The sequence below is a fragment of the Ranitomeya variabilis genome, chromosome 3 (assembly GCF_051348905.1).
Source record: "Ranitomeya variabilis isolate aRanVar5 chromosome 3, aRanVar5.hap1, whole genome shotgun sequence".
In the NCBI taxonomy this organism is placed as follows: domain Eukaryota; kingdom Metazoa; phylum Chordata; class Amphibia; order Anura; family Dendrobatidae; genus Ranitomeya; species Ranitomeya variabilis.
The window spans coordinates 703947230-703964920 of NC_135234.1; the positions used below are offsets into that span (position 1 = coordinate 703947230).

The following is a 17691-nucleotide window of genomic DNA, read 5'->3' on the forward strand; positions in this document are numbered from 1 at the left end:
TCTCTCATATGATGCGATAAAATGACAATTAATGATTATTACTTAAAAGAGTAATATTGCCAGTGGATCCATTCTGTCCAAACCACATGCAGCATGAATCAGAGCCTTCCATGACATCCAGGTATATGCTTTATATGCTCCTCTGTGTCATAAAAAATATAGTTTGAGGATTTGGCTGGGGACCATAGCCACAGAAAAGTCAAGTCCGTCTCTGCCCCAGCAGCCTTCTCCCAGCACTGCTTCAGATGATTGACAGTCCTCTCCCTCATGTGTATACAGAGCAAGATCGAGCAATCACCTGCAGGGGCGCTGGGAAGAGGCGGCCGGGGCAGAGCAGGACAACACTCGTCTATGGCTATAGTCCCCAGCTGGATCTTTAAAGCAGATTTTTTCTGAAGCACAGGAGTGTTTCAGACAGGCAGCATGAATAAGATGACAGGTTTTCTTTAAAGGGAAAAGGTCACCTCGATAAATACTATTTACCTGCAGATACAGGGTAAACATACAGGCAAATACAGTTAGGCCATGTTCACATGTTGCGTTGTCGTGGCGTTTTTTTCCGCAGGCAAAACCTGCTCTCTTGGCAATAAAGAAGCTGCTCACGAAAATCAGGTTTTGTTGCGTTTTTATGGTCTCTTGTGCATGTTGATATAGTTTAGTGCCATCTCTCTTCCCTCCAAAGAAAATCATGACGCAACTTCTTTAGGGTTTTTGCATCAAAACCTGATGCATTTTTGCTGCGTTTTTGCACTTACCCATTACTTTCTATGGGTGAAAAAAAGTTGCAAAAAAACCTGCAAAAACACTGAAAGAAGTGACATGCAGCAGTCTGCAAAAACACAGCAGTTTCCCAAATCTGTCAGGAAAAATAAACAATGTGTGTGCATGAGATTTCGGAAATTTCATGGACTTTACTGGTGCTGTAAAGCTTAAAATTAGAATTAAAAAACCGCAGCAAAAACGTAACATGTGAACACAGCCTTACTCTGCTGCCTTACTGAATGTGCTGCTACGGGGATGATTTAGCTTACTTCATGGGGGTGTGGACAGAACGGCTACAATCAGCACTCAGAGCAGCGCTCAGTGTACTGTGAGTGCGAATGTGCGCACGCCCCCACCGGCTGTTAATAAAAGTGCTGCGGCGTGCATACATCCGCGGTGAGCGGTGCTCTGAGTGGTGACTGCAGGTAAATAGCGTTTTCCGAGGTGACAGGTTCCTTTTAAGGATTTGCCTTCTCTGTGCTTTTGTGGTGTTTTTGTCCTTATAGGCTTCTATGAGGAGCAGAAATTAAACAGAATAAAAACAGTGCTTTCTCATGTGGGAAAATGGCTTCCGGCACTACAACAGCCATGTAAATGTGATCTTTTTCATGATATCCTATCCAAATGCTGAGAAAATCCGCAGTTAATTGGACCAACATTGTGGATTTCACATATGTAGAATGTTGATTTATTTTACAAATTTCACCCAATTTAATAAGCAAGGCGACATCCACAGTGAATCTGCAGCAAGGCGCCGTCTACTGTACATGCATACAGACTTCTACAATGAAGTTTTCTGAAAATTCATGGCAATATGATGCTAATTACATCCCTTGTGGACATATCACTAGAGTGATTCAGCCCCGTGGCATTAAGCTCAGGGCCATTGTTCAGAGGAGCCAAGTTATCAAGAAGTTCTTAACAAATCTGACATGTGGATATGATCGGTATCATACAAGTATGTGATAGCAGAGGTGATCAATGTCATCCTTCCATCACTACACATCTGATCACAAATTAGCAATGAAATGAGCACACAAAAATAAAATCAATCTGGAAAAAAACCTCTTAAAGGGGCAGTTGAGTCATATGTGAAAAAAGATCATTGCATTTAAATTGGCAATTATTGTCAAGATTTCCGCTTACTGTCACTAAATGAGAATCATACAGTATTGGCATACAAAGCATAGAAAACAATGCTTTTCTCACCTTGCTCATACAGCTAGGGGTATGTTCACACGGAGTTTGGGTGCAGATTCTGCTTTAAAATCCATATAAAAAACACTAAAATATTCTGAATTGATATCAATAGCCTGTGGTTTTGCTTTCCACGTTGGAAAAATAAACTTCAATTTTTGAGGCATTTCTATAGAGAACAAAGCTCCAAATTCAGCCACTATATGAATAAGACCATGTTAAATAAATAAAATATTTGTTTTTTTTCCTATGAGGATATTTGAAGCTGATTTTTTTTTAAGGGGCATCCAGAGTCTACCTTTTTTTTCGTGGGTATGGAGATTTTTTACATGCGCTTTTCCCCACACGTTGTACAAACCATTTTTTTGAAATGTGTTTTTTTGGGGGGGGCTTTCTTTGACATTTTTGTGCATGGGGCGTTGTTCTTGCTTCAATGGTCGAATATGGATTGTTTTTCAAGTGGAAAAAACGCTTAAGAATTGACATGTTGCTTCTGCAAGTGGTTTCCCATTGACATCGATAGGAAATATGCTCCAAGAGTATCTGAAGAGTAGTGGATTGTAAAGCAGAATCTGCTCCGAAATACACAGGGAAAAAAAACTGTGTAAACCTTTCCAATTTCTGGCTTCAAAGAATGACCAAATTTGGAGCTTTATTTGCAGGCAGAAACAGTCCAAAAATTAAGATTTTGAAAAAACAAGTGGGAAACTAACAATACATGAGAACCATAAGGGTATGTGCACATGACTTCTTTTAATCCCTTCATGACCTTGGGATTTTGTGTTCCCTTTTTTTTGCTCCCTGTCTTTCCAGATCAATAACTTTTTTTTATTTTTCAGTCAATATGGCAGTATGAGGGCTTGTTTTTTTGCGGGACGAGTTGTATTTTTGAACATCATTTTTTTTTACCATATAGTGTACTGGAAAATGGGGAAAAAATTCCAATGGCGATGGAATTGTAAAAAAAAGTGGAATTCCATACATTTTTTTTTACCATTTTTATCTTTTTTTTAAATGCGAATATTGACCTGGCACTATGATTCTCTGGGTCATTACGAGTTCGTAGATACCAAACATGTATAGGTTCTTTTTCATTTAAATGATGAAAAAAAGAAAGCTCAAAAGTTTGTAATAAGAATAAAAAAAAGTAAAATTTTCCTGAGACCAGTAGCGTCTCCATTTTTCGTATTTTTGCGCCCTGAGCTGACGTTTTTATTGAGATCATTTTGGTGTAGATACGATGTTTTGATCGCCTGTTATTGCAATGTTGTTGTGACCAAAAAAACACACAATTCTGGTGTTTTGATTTTTTTTCTCATTATGCCGTTTACCAACCGGATTAGTTATTTTTATATTGTGATAGATTGGGTGTTTCTGAATGCGGCGATACCAAATGTGTATATTTTTATTGCAATATTTTAATGGGGCAAAAGGGGTTGATTTGAACTTTTACACATTTTTGAAAACTTTTTTTTTTTTTTTAACACTTTTCACTGACTTCAGTAGTCTCAGAAGCTGCAGTCGTATGATCGCTTGTGCTACAAATAGCGAGGCTTCAACCCTGTTATGTTTCATCTCCTATGAACGCCGGCCACGGGGCAGTATCCATAGGAGATCTCCAACGACAAGCACGGGAGGGAGGGGGGGGGGGGCGATGGTTGGGGGGGGGGGGGGGGGGGGGTGTTCTGCAGACCCCTGGCTGTCATGTCAACCCATCGGTGCCCAGCAATCATGTAACATGGGTGCAGATGGGTGGTGGGGTTTCTGATACGCTTCTGGTAAGCGCTAGTTAAATGCCGCCATCAGAGATCGACAGTGGCACTTAGCATGTTAACAGCAGCAGGTGGATCGCGACACCACCGGCGGCTGTTTGAGGCACATGTCACCGGATCAGATCAGCTGTCGTTTGCCACGAAAGATGTGGGCTCAGCACCGAAGCCCGCATAAAAGGAAGGGAGGCGACCTATGATGTACCTATACGTCATAGGTCATAAAGGTGTTAAACTCAGGTTAATCCATTGAATTTTCCAAGCATAAGTTTTTTCAGGAAACTCTGAAATTTGTTTCCTGAGGAGTATTTTGCTTTTTTTTTCCCCAGTAATTTCCTGTGCTTTTCTCCATCGGTCTTGGCCGCCGATGTTTTTTTGGACACTTTTTCGATGTATTTCGTATTGTCAATTTCCGGTGTTTTTTTTTCTACTCCATTGAATAACAAAAGAAACTGCTTCTGTTTTCCTAAGCGAAAACAATGACAGAACTCTCCAAAAGCCCCCCAGGCATATTTTGAGCTTTAAAAGAAGAAAAATGTCCAGCTCCACCGAATCCGTGAAGATCAAATTTCTTTATTCACAAACTTGTAACATAGAGGGTACAAACTTCAGCAGGAACCATTTCGGTGTGAATCTCAATGCATTTCTGGAGACTAACCTCCCTTAATCATGACATCTTTTGAGCTTTCCCATTGACTTGTATAGTAAATCAAAGAGAATCTTCCAAGCGGAAACTGCCAGAAGACATGACGGATGGACATGACATTTATTTTTACCACTTGCCATTTTTAGAAACCTGAAATGGTTAAGAGATGGTCAAAAGCCTGAACATATGAACAGCAAGTTATTTTTCCCATAGAAAAGCTTATGTACATTCTTTTTGAGCTTTTTTTGATAGTTTTCTTTGGCGTGTCAGTGGCGGAATTCATGAAGGTAATATGCATTGTATCTTTTGAGCAGCTTCCGCCCGGAATCAGGCTGAAAAAGAGCCGCAATAGCAGCCCGTAAGATGAACACAATGTCGGACTGGGGAGCCAAAAGCCCACCAGTAACATCAACTCCAGGGCCCCACTTTTCAGCCACATGCAAATGTGCCTTAATCCTCATTCACAAATTTCTATAGCAATAAAATGGGCTGACTGATGAATAATAAGATGTCGCCTTTGTCTGTACATAATGAATCAAGAGCATAGTGCCACGTGCTGCTCAGACAAGAGGGTGGTGACCCGCTTCTACGCAGGGGCCCACCGGAGGATTCTCCTGTCCTGCTGTGGGCCAGTCCAAGCCTGGATGAACATAACACACAGCAATGTCAAAACTGCTGGCGAAGTTCCTTGAGTAAAACGACCACTGGCGTTTTCCTGAAGCGGCTTCACCTGGGAAAACTGGGCAGGTGCGCAGGGGTCTAAAATATGTTCCGTGCGTTTTCTTGTTATTCAAATAACATTTTATATGGATTTTGGAGCAGAATTTGAAAAATAGTAAAATCTCCCATGTGAACATATCCCAAAGTATTTCACAGCTTATGATTATAGATAGGACCATTCTAGTCCAAGAGAAAATAGAGGAAAACTGCTTTGTTGCTGTGATTAGACCATTGAGGCTGTGTGCACACGTTGCGAAAAAACGCATACATTATGCATCCCATCATTTAGAATGCATTCCGCAATTTTTGTGCACATGATGCGTTTTTTCCACGAAAAAAACGCATCGCGGTACAAAACGCAGCATGTTCATTAATTTTGGCGATTTTTTGCGTTTTTTCCCACTATATTATTGCATTGGGAACCTCCGGAAAAATCCGCAAAAAAAACGCACCAAAAACGCGGTAAAAACGCATGCGGATTTCTTCCAGAAAATGTCCTGTTTTGCTCAGGAAATTTCTGCAAGAAATCCTGAACATGTGCACATAGCCTGACAGACAGGAACATTGTAACAAGCCCATCAGCTGTGTGAGAGCAAGCGAGATTGTTCACTCACAGCAAGCGGAGGTCTTGAACACCCAACATATACAAGATCCAGGTAATTCTTTTATTATACCTTAGTTATGCTTTATTCACATGTGATTTGAGATTCCCTTAAATGCCCCTTCTGGTATGAATTTCACAAATGACATGTACATTAAAAAACAAACTAGAAAAATATATATTTTTTGTATACACACATGCGCGCCAGAGTTCAATAACAAAAAACATGTAGTACTGCCAAGTAAAAAACACACAACATATAATGGGCAGTGGATTAGGGGGTTAATGAAAAATAATAAAAAAGGAAACTTACATCAGATATACTAACCTTAGAACCCTGGACATGAAATAGACACACAGAAAACAGACCACAACAGTACAAGAAAAAGAAAAGCATTAAAATCGAAACAAAAAAAGTCAATGTGAAATCAACTGCATTATTACATAGTTAAAAAAAAACAGCAGGTCAATAAGTTAATGGTAATAAACCAATAAAAATGACTAATGTTGTAATAAACTTTTGCAAAAAATAACAATAATTTAAAAATAGTATCTAATTTAAAGAAAATATTCAGAAATAAGATTTTCTATTAATATATGGAGTGGTGATTACATGTAAAACAAATTCAGCACAACACAAAGAAAAGTGAATTGTATTCTGTGGTGGGCCACTAGATGGCGACATTGTACTTACAGTTGGCGATGTGGCTGCAGACAACAATGGCAGGATCCCGCCGCAGGCGATGATGATGTTGTCGACCATTTGGGATATCAGGTGTATGGTATTGTGAACAAAGATAATGTTTTCGTTGCTATTGACGAAGTCCATGACAGATTTCGTTGAATGGCTGAGGAACAAAGAATTGTCATTAGATGGCACATCTGGAAAAAGCAATCTGCATAAATATTCTGCTTATGTGCTAAGTGAGATATGCAAATGATGTATAGCACAGTTTCATAAAAGCAGACGTCAGAACATGTGCAACAGGCAACAGAGAATACTGAATTATATAACACTGCCAGACAAAGGCATTAAGAATTCAGCAGGAACAGACAGACTTTAGAAACAAGCAAATCTATGCAGAACATCTCCAATCTGTTACACATTTCCCCAAAATGTTAGATTTGATCAAGTAATATGGCGAACAGTCAGGCCTGGGAAAGGGTTAAAATATGTACACTCCTCTTTCCAGACTCCGCAGCTCTCCGGACAGACCTTCACTTGCTTAGGATTCACGCCGTCACTTGTCACGCCTTTTATTCCTGCATTCCCACATTTGGTGACATACATCATCAAAGTGTCCCACATGAATCCATGAGGCCTACTTAGCACCGTAACAGCCCATGCCAAGATAAACCCCAAAACCAGACCAAAGCCAAGCCCCGCGACAAGCCAAACCCAGCGCCACGCGAAGAGCAACGCGACAAGCCAAGCCCAGCGCCATGCCAAGAGCCACGCCACAAGCCAAGCCCAGCGCCATGCCATGAGCCACGCGACAAACCAAGCCCAGCGCCATGCCAAGAGCCGCACGCCATGCCAAGAGCCACGCGACAAGCCAAGCCCAGCGCCATGCCAAGAGCCGCACGCCATGCCAAGAGCCACGCGACAAGCCAAGCCCAGCGCCATGCCAAGAGCCACGCGACAAGCCATGAGCCACGCGACAAACCAAGCCCAGCGCCATGCCAAGAGCCACGCGACAAGCCAAGCCCAGCGCCATGCCAAGAGCCACGCGACAAGCCAAGCCCAGCGCCATGCCAAGAGCCACGCCACAAGCCAAGCCCAGCGCCATGCCAAGAGCCACGCGACAAACCAAGCCCAGCGCCATGCCAAGAGCCACGCGACAAACCAAGAGCCACGCGACAAGCTAAGCCCAGCGCCATGCCAAGAGCCACGCGACAAGCCAAGCCCAGTGCCATGCCAAGAGCCACGCCACAAGCTAAGCCCAGCGCCATGCCAAGAGCCACGCGACAAACCAAGCCCAGCGCCATGCCAAGAGCCGCACGCCATGCCAAGAGCCACGCGACAAGCTAAGCCCAGCGCCATGCCAAGAGCCACGCGACAAGCCAAGCCCAGCACCATGCCAAGAGCCATGCAACAAGCCAAACCCAGCGCCATGCCAAGAGCCACGCGACAAACCAAGCCCAGCGCCATGCCAAGAGCCACGCCACAAGCCAAGCCCAGCGCCATGCCAAGAGCCACGCGACAAACCAAGCCCAGCGCCATGCCAAGAGCCGCACGCCATGCCAAGAGCCACGCGACAAGCTAAGCCCAGCGCCATGCCAAGAGCCACGCGACAAGCCAAGCCCAGCACCATGCCAAGAGCCATGCGACAAGCCAAGCCCAGCACCATGCCAAGAGCCACGCAAAAAGCCAAGCCCAGCACCATGCCAAGAGCCACGCCACAAGCCAAGCCCAGCGCCATGCCAAGAGCCACGCGACATGCCAAGAGCCAGGCGACAAACCAAGCCCAGCGCCATGCCAAGAGCCACACGCCATGCCAAGAGCCACGCGACAAGCCAAGCCCAGCGCCATGCCAAGAGCCACGCGACAAGCCAAGCCCAGCGCCATGCCAAGAGCCAGGCGACAAGCCAAGCCCAGCGCCATGCCAAGAGCCACGCGACAAGTCAAACCCAGTACCATGCCAAGAGCCACGCAACAAGCCAAACCCAGCGCCATGCCAAGAGCCATGTGACAAGCCAAGCCCAGAGCCATGCCAAGAGCCACGCCACAAGCCAAGCCCAGCGCCATGCCAAGAGCCACGCCACAAGCCAAGCCCAGCGCCATGCCATGAGCCACGCAACAAACCAAGCCCAGCGCCATGCCAAGAGCCGCACGCCATGCCAAGAGCCACGCGACAAGCCAAGCCCAGTGCCATGCCAAGAGCCACGCCACAAGCTAAGCCCAGCGCCATGCCAAGAGCCACGCGACAAACCAAGCCCAGCGCCATGCCAAGAGCCGCACGCCATGCCAAGAGCCACACGACAAGCTAAGCCCAGCGCCATGCCAAGAGCCACGCGACAAGCCAAGCCCAGCACCATGCCAAGAGCCATGCAACAAGCCAAACCCAGCGCCATGCCAAGAGCCATGTGACAAGCCAAGCCCAGAGCCATGCCAACAGCCACGCGACAAGCCAAGCCCAGCGCCATGCCAAGAGCCAAGCGACAAGCCAAACCCAGCGCCATGCCAAGAGCCATGCGACAAGCCAAGCCCAGCACCATGCCAAGAGCCACGCAACAAGCCAAGCCCAGCGCCATGCCAAGAGCCACGCCACAAGCCAAGCCCAGCGCCATGCCAAGAGCCACGCGACATGCCTAGAGCCAGGCGACAAACCAAGCCCAGCGCCATGCCAAGAGCCACGCGACAAGCCAAGCCCAGCGCCATGCCAAGAGCCAGGCGACAAGCCAAGCCCAGCGCCATGCCAAGAGCCACGCGACAAGCCAAACCCAGTACCATGCCAAGAGCCACGCAACAAGCCAAACCCAGCGCCATGCCAAGAGCCATGTGACAAGCCAAGCCCAGAGCCATGCCAAGAGCCACGCGACAAGCCAAGCCCAGCGCCATGCCAAGAGCCAAGCGACAAGCCAAACCCAGCGCCATGCCAAGAGCCACGCGACAAGCCAAGCCCAGCGCCATGCCAAGAGCCACGCGACAATCCAAGCCCAGCGCCATGCCAAGAGCCACGGCAAGATTCACGCGACAAGCCAAGCCCAGCACCATGCCAAGAGCCACGCGACAAGCCAAGCCCAGCGCCATGCCAAGACCAACACCCCAAGCCAAGACCCCCAGCCACGCGCCAAACCCCACGCCAAGCAGTGGAGGCAGAACCTGTGAGCGTAATATTTTAAGATCACCCTTCATTTTAGTATTTTAAACACCCTGGCCCACCCTTTTCACCCTGGCCCTCCATTTATAACGCTTTGGAGCCTAGAGAATTATCAGAGTATAATAAAAATCTTTTTGGAGCAGATTTGAGCAAATCTGCCAGAAACGAATTTTGAGAGATTCATTCTTCTCAGACATCTTTATATTCTAGTATGATGACCATCCATTATAGTGGATGTACAACACATTTTTTAGGGCGCCCACGGGAACCGCTTTAAAGGGAATCTTTCATCAGCATTTAACACCCCAAACTATTTATATGCGAATGTAGCCCTTTTAAAGTCAAATCCAGCAAAACCTTTACATGGCCAGTCCGTTCCTCTATTACTGAGAAATCAGTGCTAGCGTTCATATGGAAATGAGGCTGAAGGACTATGGTAGATCTGAAGCCTCTGTCACTCCAGCTCTATTCCCTGCCCAGCGCTGCCTCCTCCTGGTTGACTGACAGCCTCTATGCAGCATGACTTCAGGCAAAAAAAATAGTCAGTCATGCAGGTAGGGGTGATGGTGCTGGATGGAGAATAGACAGAGGCTTCAGATGAACAATTAGTTCATTTGCATATGAATTCAAACACTGATTTCTCAATAATGGAGGAATGGAATGGCCACGTAAAGGGACTGCTGGACTTGTCTTTGAAATAGCTACACAAAAGCTACCTCCACATATGAATAGTTTGAGGAGTAAAATCCTGCTGACAGATTTTCTGTAAGTACCGTACCTTAAATGGATGTTTTGATCTCTCCGAGGTCATTCATACTTATGTTTATAGTCTTTTCACTAGGCACTGCTCCTAATAGCCAGTTTCCTACTCAACACTGATGAGGGGCAAATATCCCGAAACAGCTGTCTGTGGATGGATACCATGTTTTGGCATAGGTGGTTTTCCTTTATTGGATGCTGCCCTTCCTGTGGTTGTTCCTTCCCGGTGAAAGACCTGGCTATTCATTGCTTGCGTTGAGAAACACGTGATGGTGTCTCCGCAGCTTTTCTACATGCATTTGCATATTTCCCTTTAGGGATGGGGGCAGTGTTCTGGATCACTGCGTTGAGAAACACGTGATGGTGTCTCCGCGGTGTTGGATGTTTTGATCTCCCCGAGGTCATTCATCCTTATGTTTAAAAGGAACCTGTCACCAGAAAAAACGCTATTCACCCGCAGATATGGGGTTAAAGGGAACCTGTCATCCCCAAAATCGAAGGTGAGCTAAGCCCACCAGCATCAGGGGCTTATCTACAGCATTCTGGAATGCTGTAGCTAAGCCCCCGATGTATCCTGAAAGATGAGAAAAAGAGATTAGATTATACTCACCCAGGGACGGTCCCACTGCGGTCCGGTGCAATGGGCATCGCAGTCCGGTCCGGGGCCTCCCATCTTCATAGGATGACGTCCTCTTCTTGTCTTCACACTGTGGCTCCGGCGCAGGCGTACTTTTTCTGCCCTGTTGAGGGCAGAGCAAAGTACTGCAGTGCGCAGGCGCCGGGCCTCTCTGACCTTTCCCAGTACCTGCGCACTGCAGTACTTTGCTCTGCCCTCAACAGGACAGACAAAGTACGACTGCGCCGGAGCCGCAGCGTGAAGACAAGAAGAGGACATCATCCTATGAAGATGGGAGGCCCCGGACCGGTCCGCAAAGCCCATCGGACCGGACCGCAGCGGGACCGCCTCTGGGTGAGTATAATCTAATCTCTTTTTCTCATCTTTCAGGATACATCGGGGGCTTATCTACAGCATTACAGAATGCTGTAGATAAACCCCTGATGCCGGTGGGCTTAGCTCACCTTCGATTTTGGGGGTGACAGGTTCCCTTTAAGCTGCAGGCTAATAGCATTATTATGCTGGCAGACGCCTGCATTTAGCTGAACATGAACACTGCGGGGAGAAAATGAACTTTACTCCGCCCTGCAGATTCCAGTATCAGTCACAATCACAGTATCAGTATACAGAGCGGACACTCTAACAGCGCCCCCAGCCTTAACTGGCAGCCAGCCGTAACGCCAGTGTCAGTCAGGGCTGGGGGCACAGTTTCAGTCATGGGGTCAGCATCAGTTCAGTAAATATTCTAAGTGGACAGACCGGCGGCTGTAACACCCCCCCTTCCCCCAGTATTAGGGCCGGATGTCAGTCAAGGTCGGGGTGCGGTTACAGTGGCCGCACTGTATACTCAGAGCGGTGACTAAACCAGCACCGGGGGGAATAAAGTTTATTTTCACCCCTCAGAATTTGGCTAAGTGCAGGCACCGGCCGACATTATAACACTATTAACCTGCAGATTAACCCCACATGTGCAGGTTAATAGCATTTTGTTTTCTGGCGACAGGTTCCCTTTAAGTTCACGGAGCACAGTTGTAGAGTGTGCACCTTCAAAAATGTTTTTCTTTAAAAGTGGCTATCCCATAAAAAGGTCTAGTATTCTACCATAATGAAATACATTTTCTATTCCTTTCATGCGCTTCATTTGTGCTGCTGCATCAGCTCTAGAGAGAATCAGTGTCCTTCCCCATCTGGAAGCTGACAATAAAGCTCCTTATTTCTTCCACTGCATGAGTTATTTTGGTTATACTACTATGGCTCTGCAAAGTTTCGGTACCTTCCCTGACAAGCAGGACAGAAAAATTTTCTACTGATTGCTCTGTAGTGAATAGGGAATCTTTATGCAAAGACCTATTGGTGGGGAGATTGACTGAGCATGTGTGACCCCAGCAGTGAGCTCATTAGGTAGACATGCACATTACGCATGTACATGTCAATCGATGGAATGGAGGGATATTGCAAGCGAGAAGTGAGTAGCGGAGAATCCCTATCTAGAGCCTAAAAATGTAATAAACAACAAATTTGCAAGGTAAACCCATGCCATAGCCAGGCTACAACTTACCTCCTTATCTCAAACTTTTATTACTTTATATTTTAAGAAACAGATGGACACTAACAAAAATAACATTACCTTCTCCAAACATGGACATCAGTCTCTAAAGCAAAGAGAAGATCTGTCAGCAATCGCTGATGCATCGGGGACCACTTGAACTCTGGAATACGGAACATTGTGGTTCGGGGTCCGGGGCTGAACTGGCGCCGCTGCTCCTCGGTCATTGGCATGCCACGGAATCCCAAATCCACACGTAAGTCTCGTTCATGCTGACTGACAGATCGACCTTGAACGGCCTAGGAAACAAAAAATTCATGTATTTTCTTTTCTTTTTTTTTTTTAAATAATTTTAAGAACGCATATAAGACAACAAGGAGATTTTTTTTTCCAAGACTTGCACAGCTAATAGATTTTTTTTATAAATCCAACCACAATATTGCAGTTCTGTATTTTCTCTAGTATAAATTACAGTGAAAAAAGGTATTTATTGTATATAACAAAAAATGATGATGAGGGAGTGAAGGAAGTGTGTCATTCTGTTGCTCTACCAGGAGATAAGCCATTGCCAAAACTGTCTGGTGGTGACTTAATTTCGTCTTCTGGCACTGAAAACATATGTATGCTCGGCCAAGCTGAGCATGCATTTGTATGGCAGTTTCAGGAGAGAGAGCTCGCAGATAGCAGTTATCTAAGGTGTATGGCCACCTCTAGGCCTCGTGCACGGCCACCTGCAGGCCTCGTGCACGGCCACCTCCAGGCCTCGCGCACGGCCACCTCCAGGCCTCGCGCACGGCCACCTCCAGGCCTCGCGCACGGCCACCTCCAGGCCTCGTGCACGGCCACCTCCAGGCCTCGTGCACGGCCACCTCCAGGCCTCGTGCACGGCCACCTCCAGGTCTCGGGCACGGCCACCTCCAGGTCTCGGGCACGGCCACCTCCAGGTCTCGGGCACGGCCACCTCCAGGCCTCGTGCACATGACGGTACAATGGCTAATAGCCGTATAGATCCATAAGGCAGCGCCCAGAAAAGTCTAGGAGAATTTGATACAGAAATATTTTTTACAGTGAATGTCACAATATTAAAGGATACATCTGTAATATGGTGCTGTCCTACAATATGTTCTCAGGGCTCATTTGGGCATCCATTTTTTCTACACATGAGAAAAATTATTTTAGTTTTAACAGCAATTTTGTTCAGAGCTTCAGCCAAGTTTCAGCTGAGTTTTATCAGTTTTTTCTCGATTGAGAAACCCAAAAAACAAAACAGTTTCTCCACCTTCTTCTATCAGGAAGTAAAGAAAACTAGCATTCGTATATCCTCAGATTATTTTATGGACCCATAGACGGGTGTTGGACGCTATGACCTTAACATTCTATGACAGACTTACATTGCCGACTTTGATCCTACACTCGGTTCAACAACTCCATAATTGTGCGCAGATCACTAGGTTAGCAGAAAAATAAACCCTGAAGTGTCAACAGCCCCATAGACTATACTAGGTAAGAGTGCTATCCATGAAAAACACAGATAGCGCTCCTACGTGATAAACGGACGTCTGAATGAGCCCAAAGGCTGTGTTTAATTAGAGCTAGATCCTACATACCCTTAAAATTTGCAGGGTCCGGCCCAGGAGAAGTAGGTCTTCTAGTATAGATTATCATCTACAGGGAATACCTTGTTGTGGCAGATGGGCACAAGCATATTTACCAAGTTCTGCGTGACGAAGCTCAATAATATATGGTACGTATTGTCTATACAGCAGTAATATACTTAAACATTCATGTCCAAAAAGAAAGGAGGCAGCACTCACTGTTCTAGGCACTGATTCTTTATTCACAAGCAGGTAAAAACATTGCGGTATAGAAGAAGAGGTGGAGAAAACGTAGGACTACATAGAATCAACGCCCGGAATGGTGAGTGCTGCCTCCTTTCTTTTTGGACATTTACATTGTACTTTTTTCTGGCTGCGACCCTGTACAACGGGTTTCTCCATACCAGTTGTTTCAGGAACTGGCTTGCTCAGGTGCTTTGGGACTGGCCTTGCTGGCTGGTGCTGGGTCATATTCTGCCCTCCACCCAGTGATCAATAAAACATTCATACAGCGGGAGAATAAGTATTGAACAGTTCACCAATTTTCTAAGTAACTATATTTCTAAAGATGCTATTGACATGACATTCTCACCAGATGTTGGTAACAGCCCATCCAATTCCACACAGGCAAATAAATCAAACCATAGATGTCCATAAATCTAAGTTATGTGTAATAATGAGAAATGAGTATCACTTTATACAAAAGCTTTTATTGGCGATAGCAGCTTCAAGACGCCTCCTCTATGGAGAAACTAGTCGCACGCATTGCTCAGGTGTGATTTTGGCCCATTCTTCCACACAAACACTCTTTAAGTCTTGAAGTTTCTTTGTGCTCCTATGATCTCTAAGCTTTATTTTCTTCCATATATTTTCTATTGGATTCTGGTCAAGTTATTTGGCTCGGCCATTCTAGCAGCTTTATTTTCTTTTTGTGAATCCAATTGAGAGTTTCCTTGTCTGTGTTGTTTGGGATAATTGCCTTAGTCTACGTTCACATTAGCGTTCCGCGCCGCAGCGTCGGGCGCCGCAGCGTCGCCGCATGCGTCATGCGCCCCTATATTTAATATGGGGGCGCATGGACATGCGTTGTGCTGCGTTTTGCGACGCATGCATTTTTTTGGCCGCAAGCGTTGGGCGCAGAAATCGCAGCAAGTTGCATTTTTTTGCGTCCAACTTTCGGCCAAAAAGGACGCATGCGTCGCAAAACGCAGCGTTTTAGCGTGCGTTTTGTTGCGTTTTTGTTTGCGTTGTGCGTTGCGTCGCCGACGCTGCGGCGCACAACGCAAATGTGAACGTAGCCTTACTGAAATGTCAACCCTTGTTTCACTCTTTATTATCCTGGTAGATGGCAGCAGATTTTTATCAAGTATGTCTCAGCACATTTATAAATTCATCCTTCCTTCAATTATATGAAGTTTGCAAGTGCCGTGTGCTGAAAACAGCCCCACACCACGATATTCCCACCTTCAAACTTCACTGTTAGTATGGTGTTTTAAGGGTGTTATGCAGTGCCCTTTGGCCTCCAAACAGGCTGTGCATTATGGCACATGGTCTCATGCGACCAGACTATATTCTCCCGGACCTTCACATGCATGTCTATATATTTTTCAGCCATGGAGTCTTGTGTGGCGAGCACTCATACAGGCCATGGAGGTTGAGAGCATTACTTCTAGTTTTCTTGTAAACAATAGTACCTACTAATTCCAGGTCTTTCTGTAGCTTTCCACAGATGGTCAATGGCTTTTGGACAACCCTTCTGATAATTTTTTTTCAATTCTCTGTCTAAAATATTTCAGGGGTCACCTGGTCGTAGCCAGTTTATGGTGAAATAATGTTCTTTCCACTTCCAGATTATTGCCCCAACAGTGCTCACTGGAACAATCAGTAGTTTAGAAATTCTTCTGCAACCAATATCATCAGTATGTTTTTCAACAGTAAGGTTGTGAAGGTCTGGAGAAATCTCACTGGTTTTACCCATTATGAGATGCTTCTTGTGTGGCACCTTGTTAATGAGACACCTTTTTATACATCATCAGTTAAACCAGCTGATATGTTTCACTAAGTGGCAGGATTGCTTTCTAATTACTGACAGATTTCAGCTGGTGTCATGACTTTTCATGGCTTTTTTCACCTGTCTTTCTTCATGTGTTCAATACTTTTTCCCTGGATCATTTCTTATTATTACATTTAACTTAATTTATGCACAACTATGGTTTGATTTCTTTTCCTGAGTAGATTGGATGGGTTGTTACCGAAATCTGGATAACATTTCAAGTCAATAGCTCCTTTAGAAATATATTTACCTAGAAAATTGAAGACGTGTTCAATACTTATTTCACCTGCTGTATGTTGAATGTTCACCCATAGCTCGGCACGCACGGTGTGCTGCTGTATTCTGTAACTTTTTTTTCCAGTATTAACTTCAAGTGCCTACTTATTTGCTCCTGGCACAAGACTTTGTATCCAAGGCACACGTCACCAGTTGGCTTCCATGTTAAATACATGAAAAAAAGAACACATTCGGTGCACTACTCGATATAGCAAAAAAAGTACACACAGAGGGGCAATAAAGGCCAATTAATCTGTGTAATCTATGCGCTGGGAGCTTTCTTGACACATCAATCAAGTCCATTCTGTACCAGTTCATGCCGTTACAAAATACCGTAAGTCAAGGAATGTTGGTTTATTAGTCAATGTTTTAGACTCTTATTCAAAAACATTTTTCAGAACGAAAAAAAGAAAGTATGTAAAAAAAAATAATCACCATGAATATATTCACAGATTGTCCTTTTTATTCCCAGTGGTTAAACAAGGCAAATGTGATACACTCTTGCCCCAATGCGGACATTTCCTTTCTTCGTTTAAAGGTAAATGCCTACGAAACTACTTTACACAATCTTACATTTTTTTTATAATACCCGGCATCTTCTTACTTTTTCTTCTTAATTCCTAAAGGTGGACTACTCCCCCCAGAACACTGGTAGAAGAGCAATTCTGTAGGTTTTCTCAGTCAAGTCAATGTAGATGTTAACACAAGATAAAAAGCGGAGGATGCTTTGTAAATGTAACGCTGCCTTTGTACCTGGTGTGACAATTAGGGTGTGAAAAACGCAGCATTTTTATGTCCTAACTAAGTGACTGACATTTCTGAAGTCTCATGTACATGCTGCTTATTTCTTCCTAGCAGATTTCACATCTGCAGCATGTCAATTGTTTCAGCCTTTTTCACCCAATCTTAGGCTATGCCCACATAAAGCATTCTTGTGGAGTTTTTTTTAGCCGTTTATCATATTTGTTTCGTCCACAAGACATGTTTAATATAATTAGTTTTACTGAAGAAAAACACAGCAAAAACAATATAAGGCCACGTTCACACTAGCAGTATTTGGTCAGTATTTTACATCAGTATTTGTAAGCCAAAACCAGGAGTGGGTGATAATTACAGAAGTGGAGCATATGTTTCTACTATACTTTTCCTCTGATTGTTCCTTTCCTGGTTTTGGCTTACAAATACTGATGTAAAATACTGACCAAATACTGATAGTGTGAACAAGACCTAAAATTTCTACAAAACCTGTTTGCTGCTGGTTTTTTTTCAGGTTTATTCGGATAGCCATAGGAGATTGCAGTAGGAGATCCTGTATGTGTCACGTGGA

General features: G+C 44.8%; 1 protein-coding gene across 6 annotated transcripts in view; it reads right to left on the minus strand.

The window, feature by feature from the left end:
* NBEA (neurobeachin) overlaps window positions 1-17691 on the minus strand; it is an 838139-nt gene that overhangs the window by 487035 nt on the left and 333413 nt on the right. For 4 of the 6 annotated variants that reach the window (XM_077298223.1, XM_077298224.1, XM_077298227.1 and 1 more), the window contains exons 23-25: window positions 12522-12739; window positions 6390-6543; window positions 6009-6032 (exon numbers count right to left, since the gene is read on the minus strand). In XM_077298223.1, the coding sequence (XP_077154338.1) occupies window positions 6009-6032; window positions 6390-6543; window positions 12522-12739 (396 nt within the window). The remainder of the gene's footprint in view (window positions 1-6008; window positions 6033-6389; window positions 6544-12521; window positions 12740-17691) is intronic. The other 2 variants (XM_077298228.1, XM_077298226.1) reach the window with 1 other exon arrangement.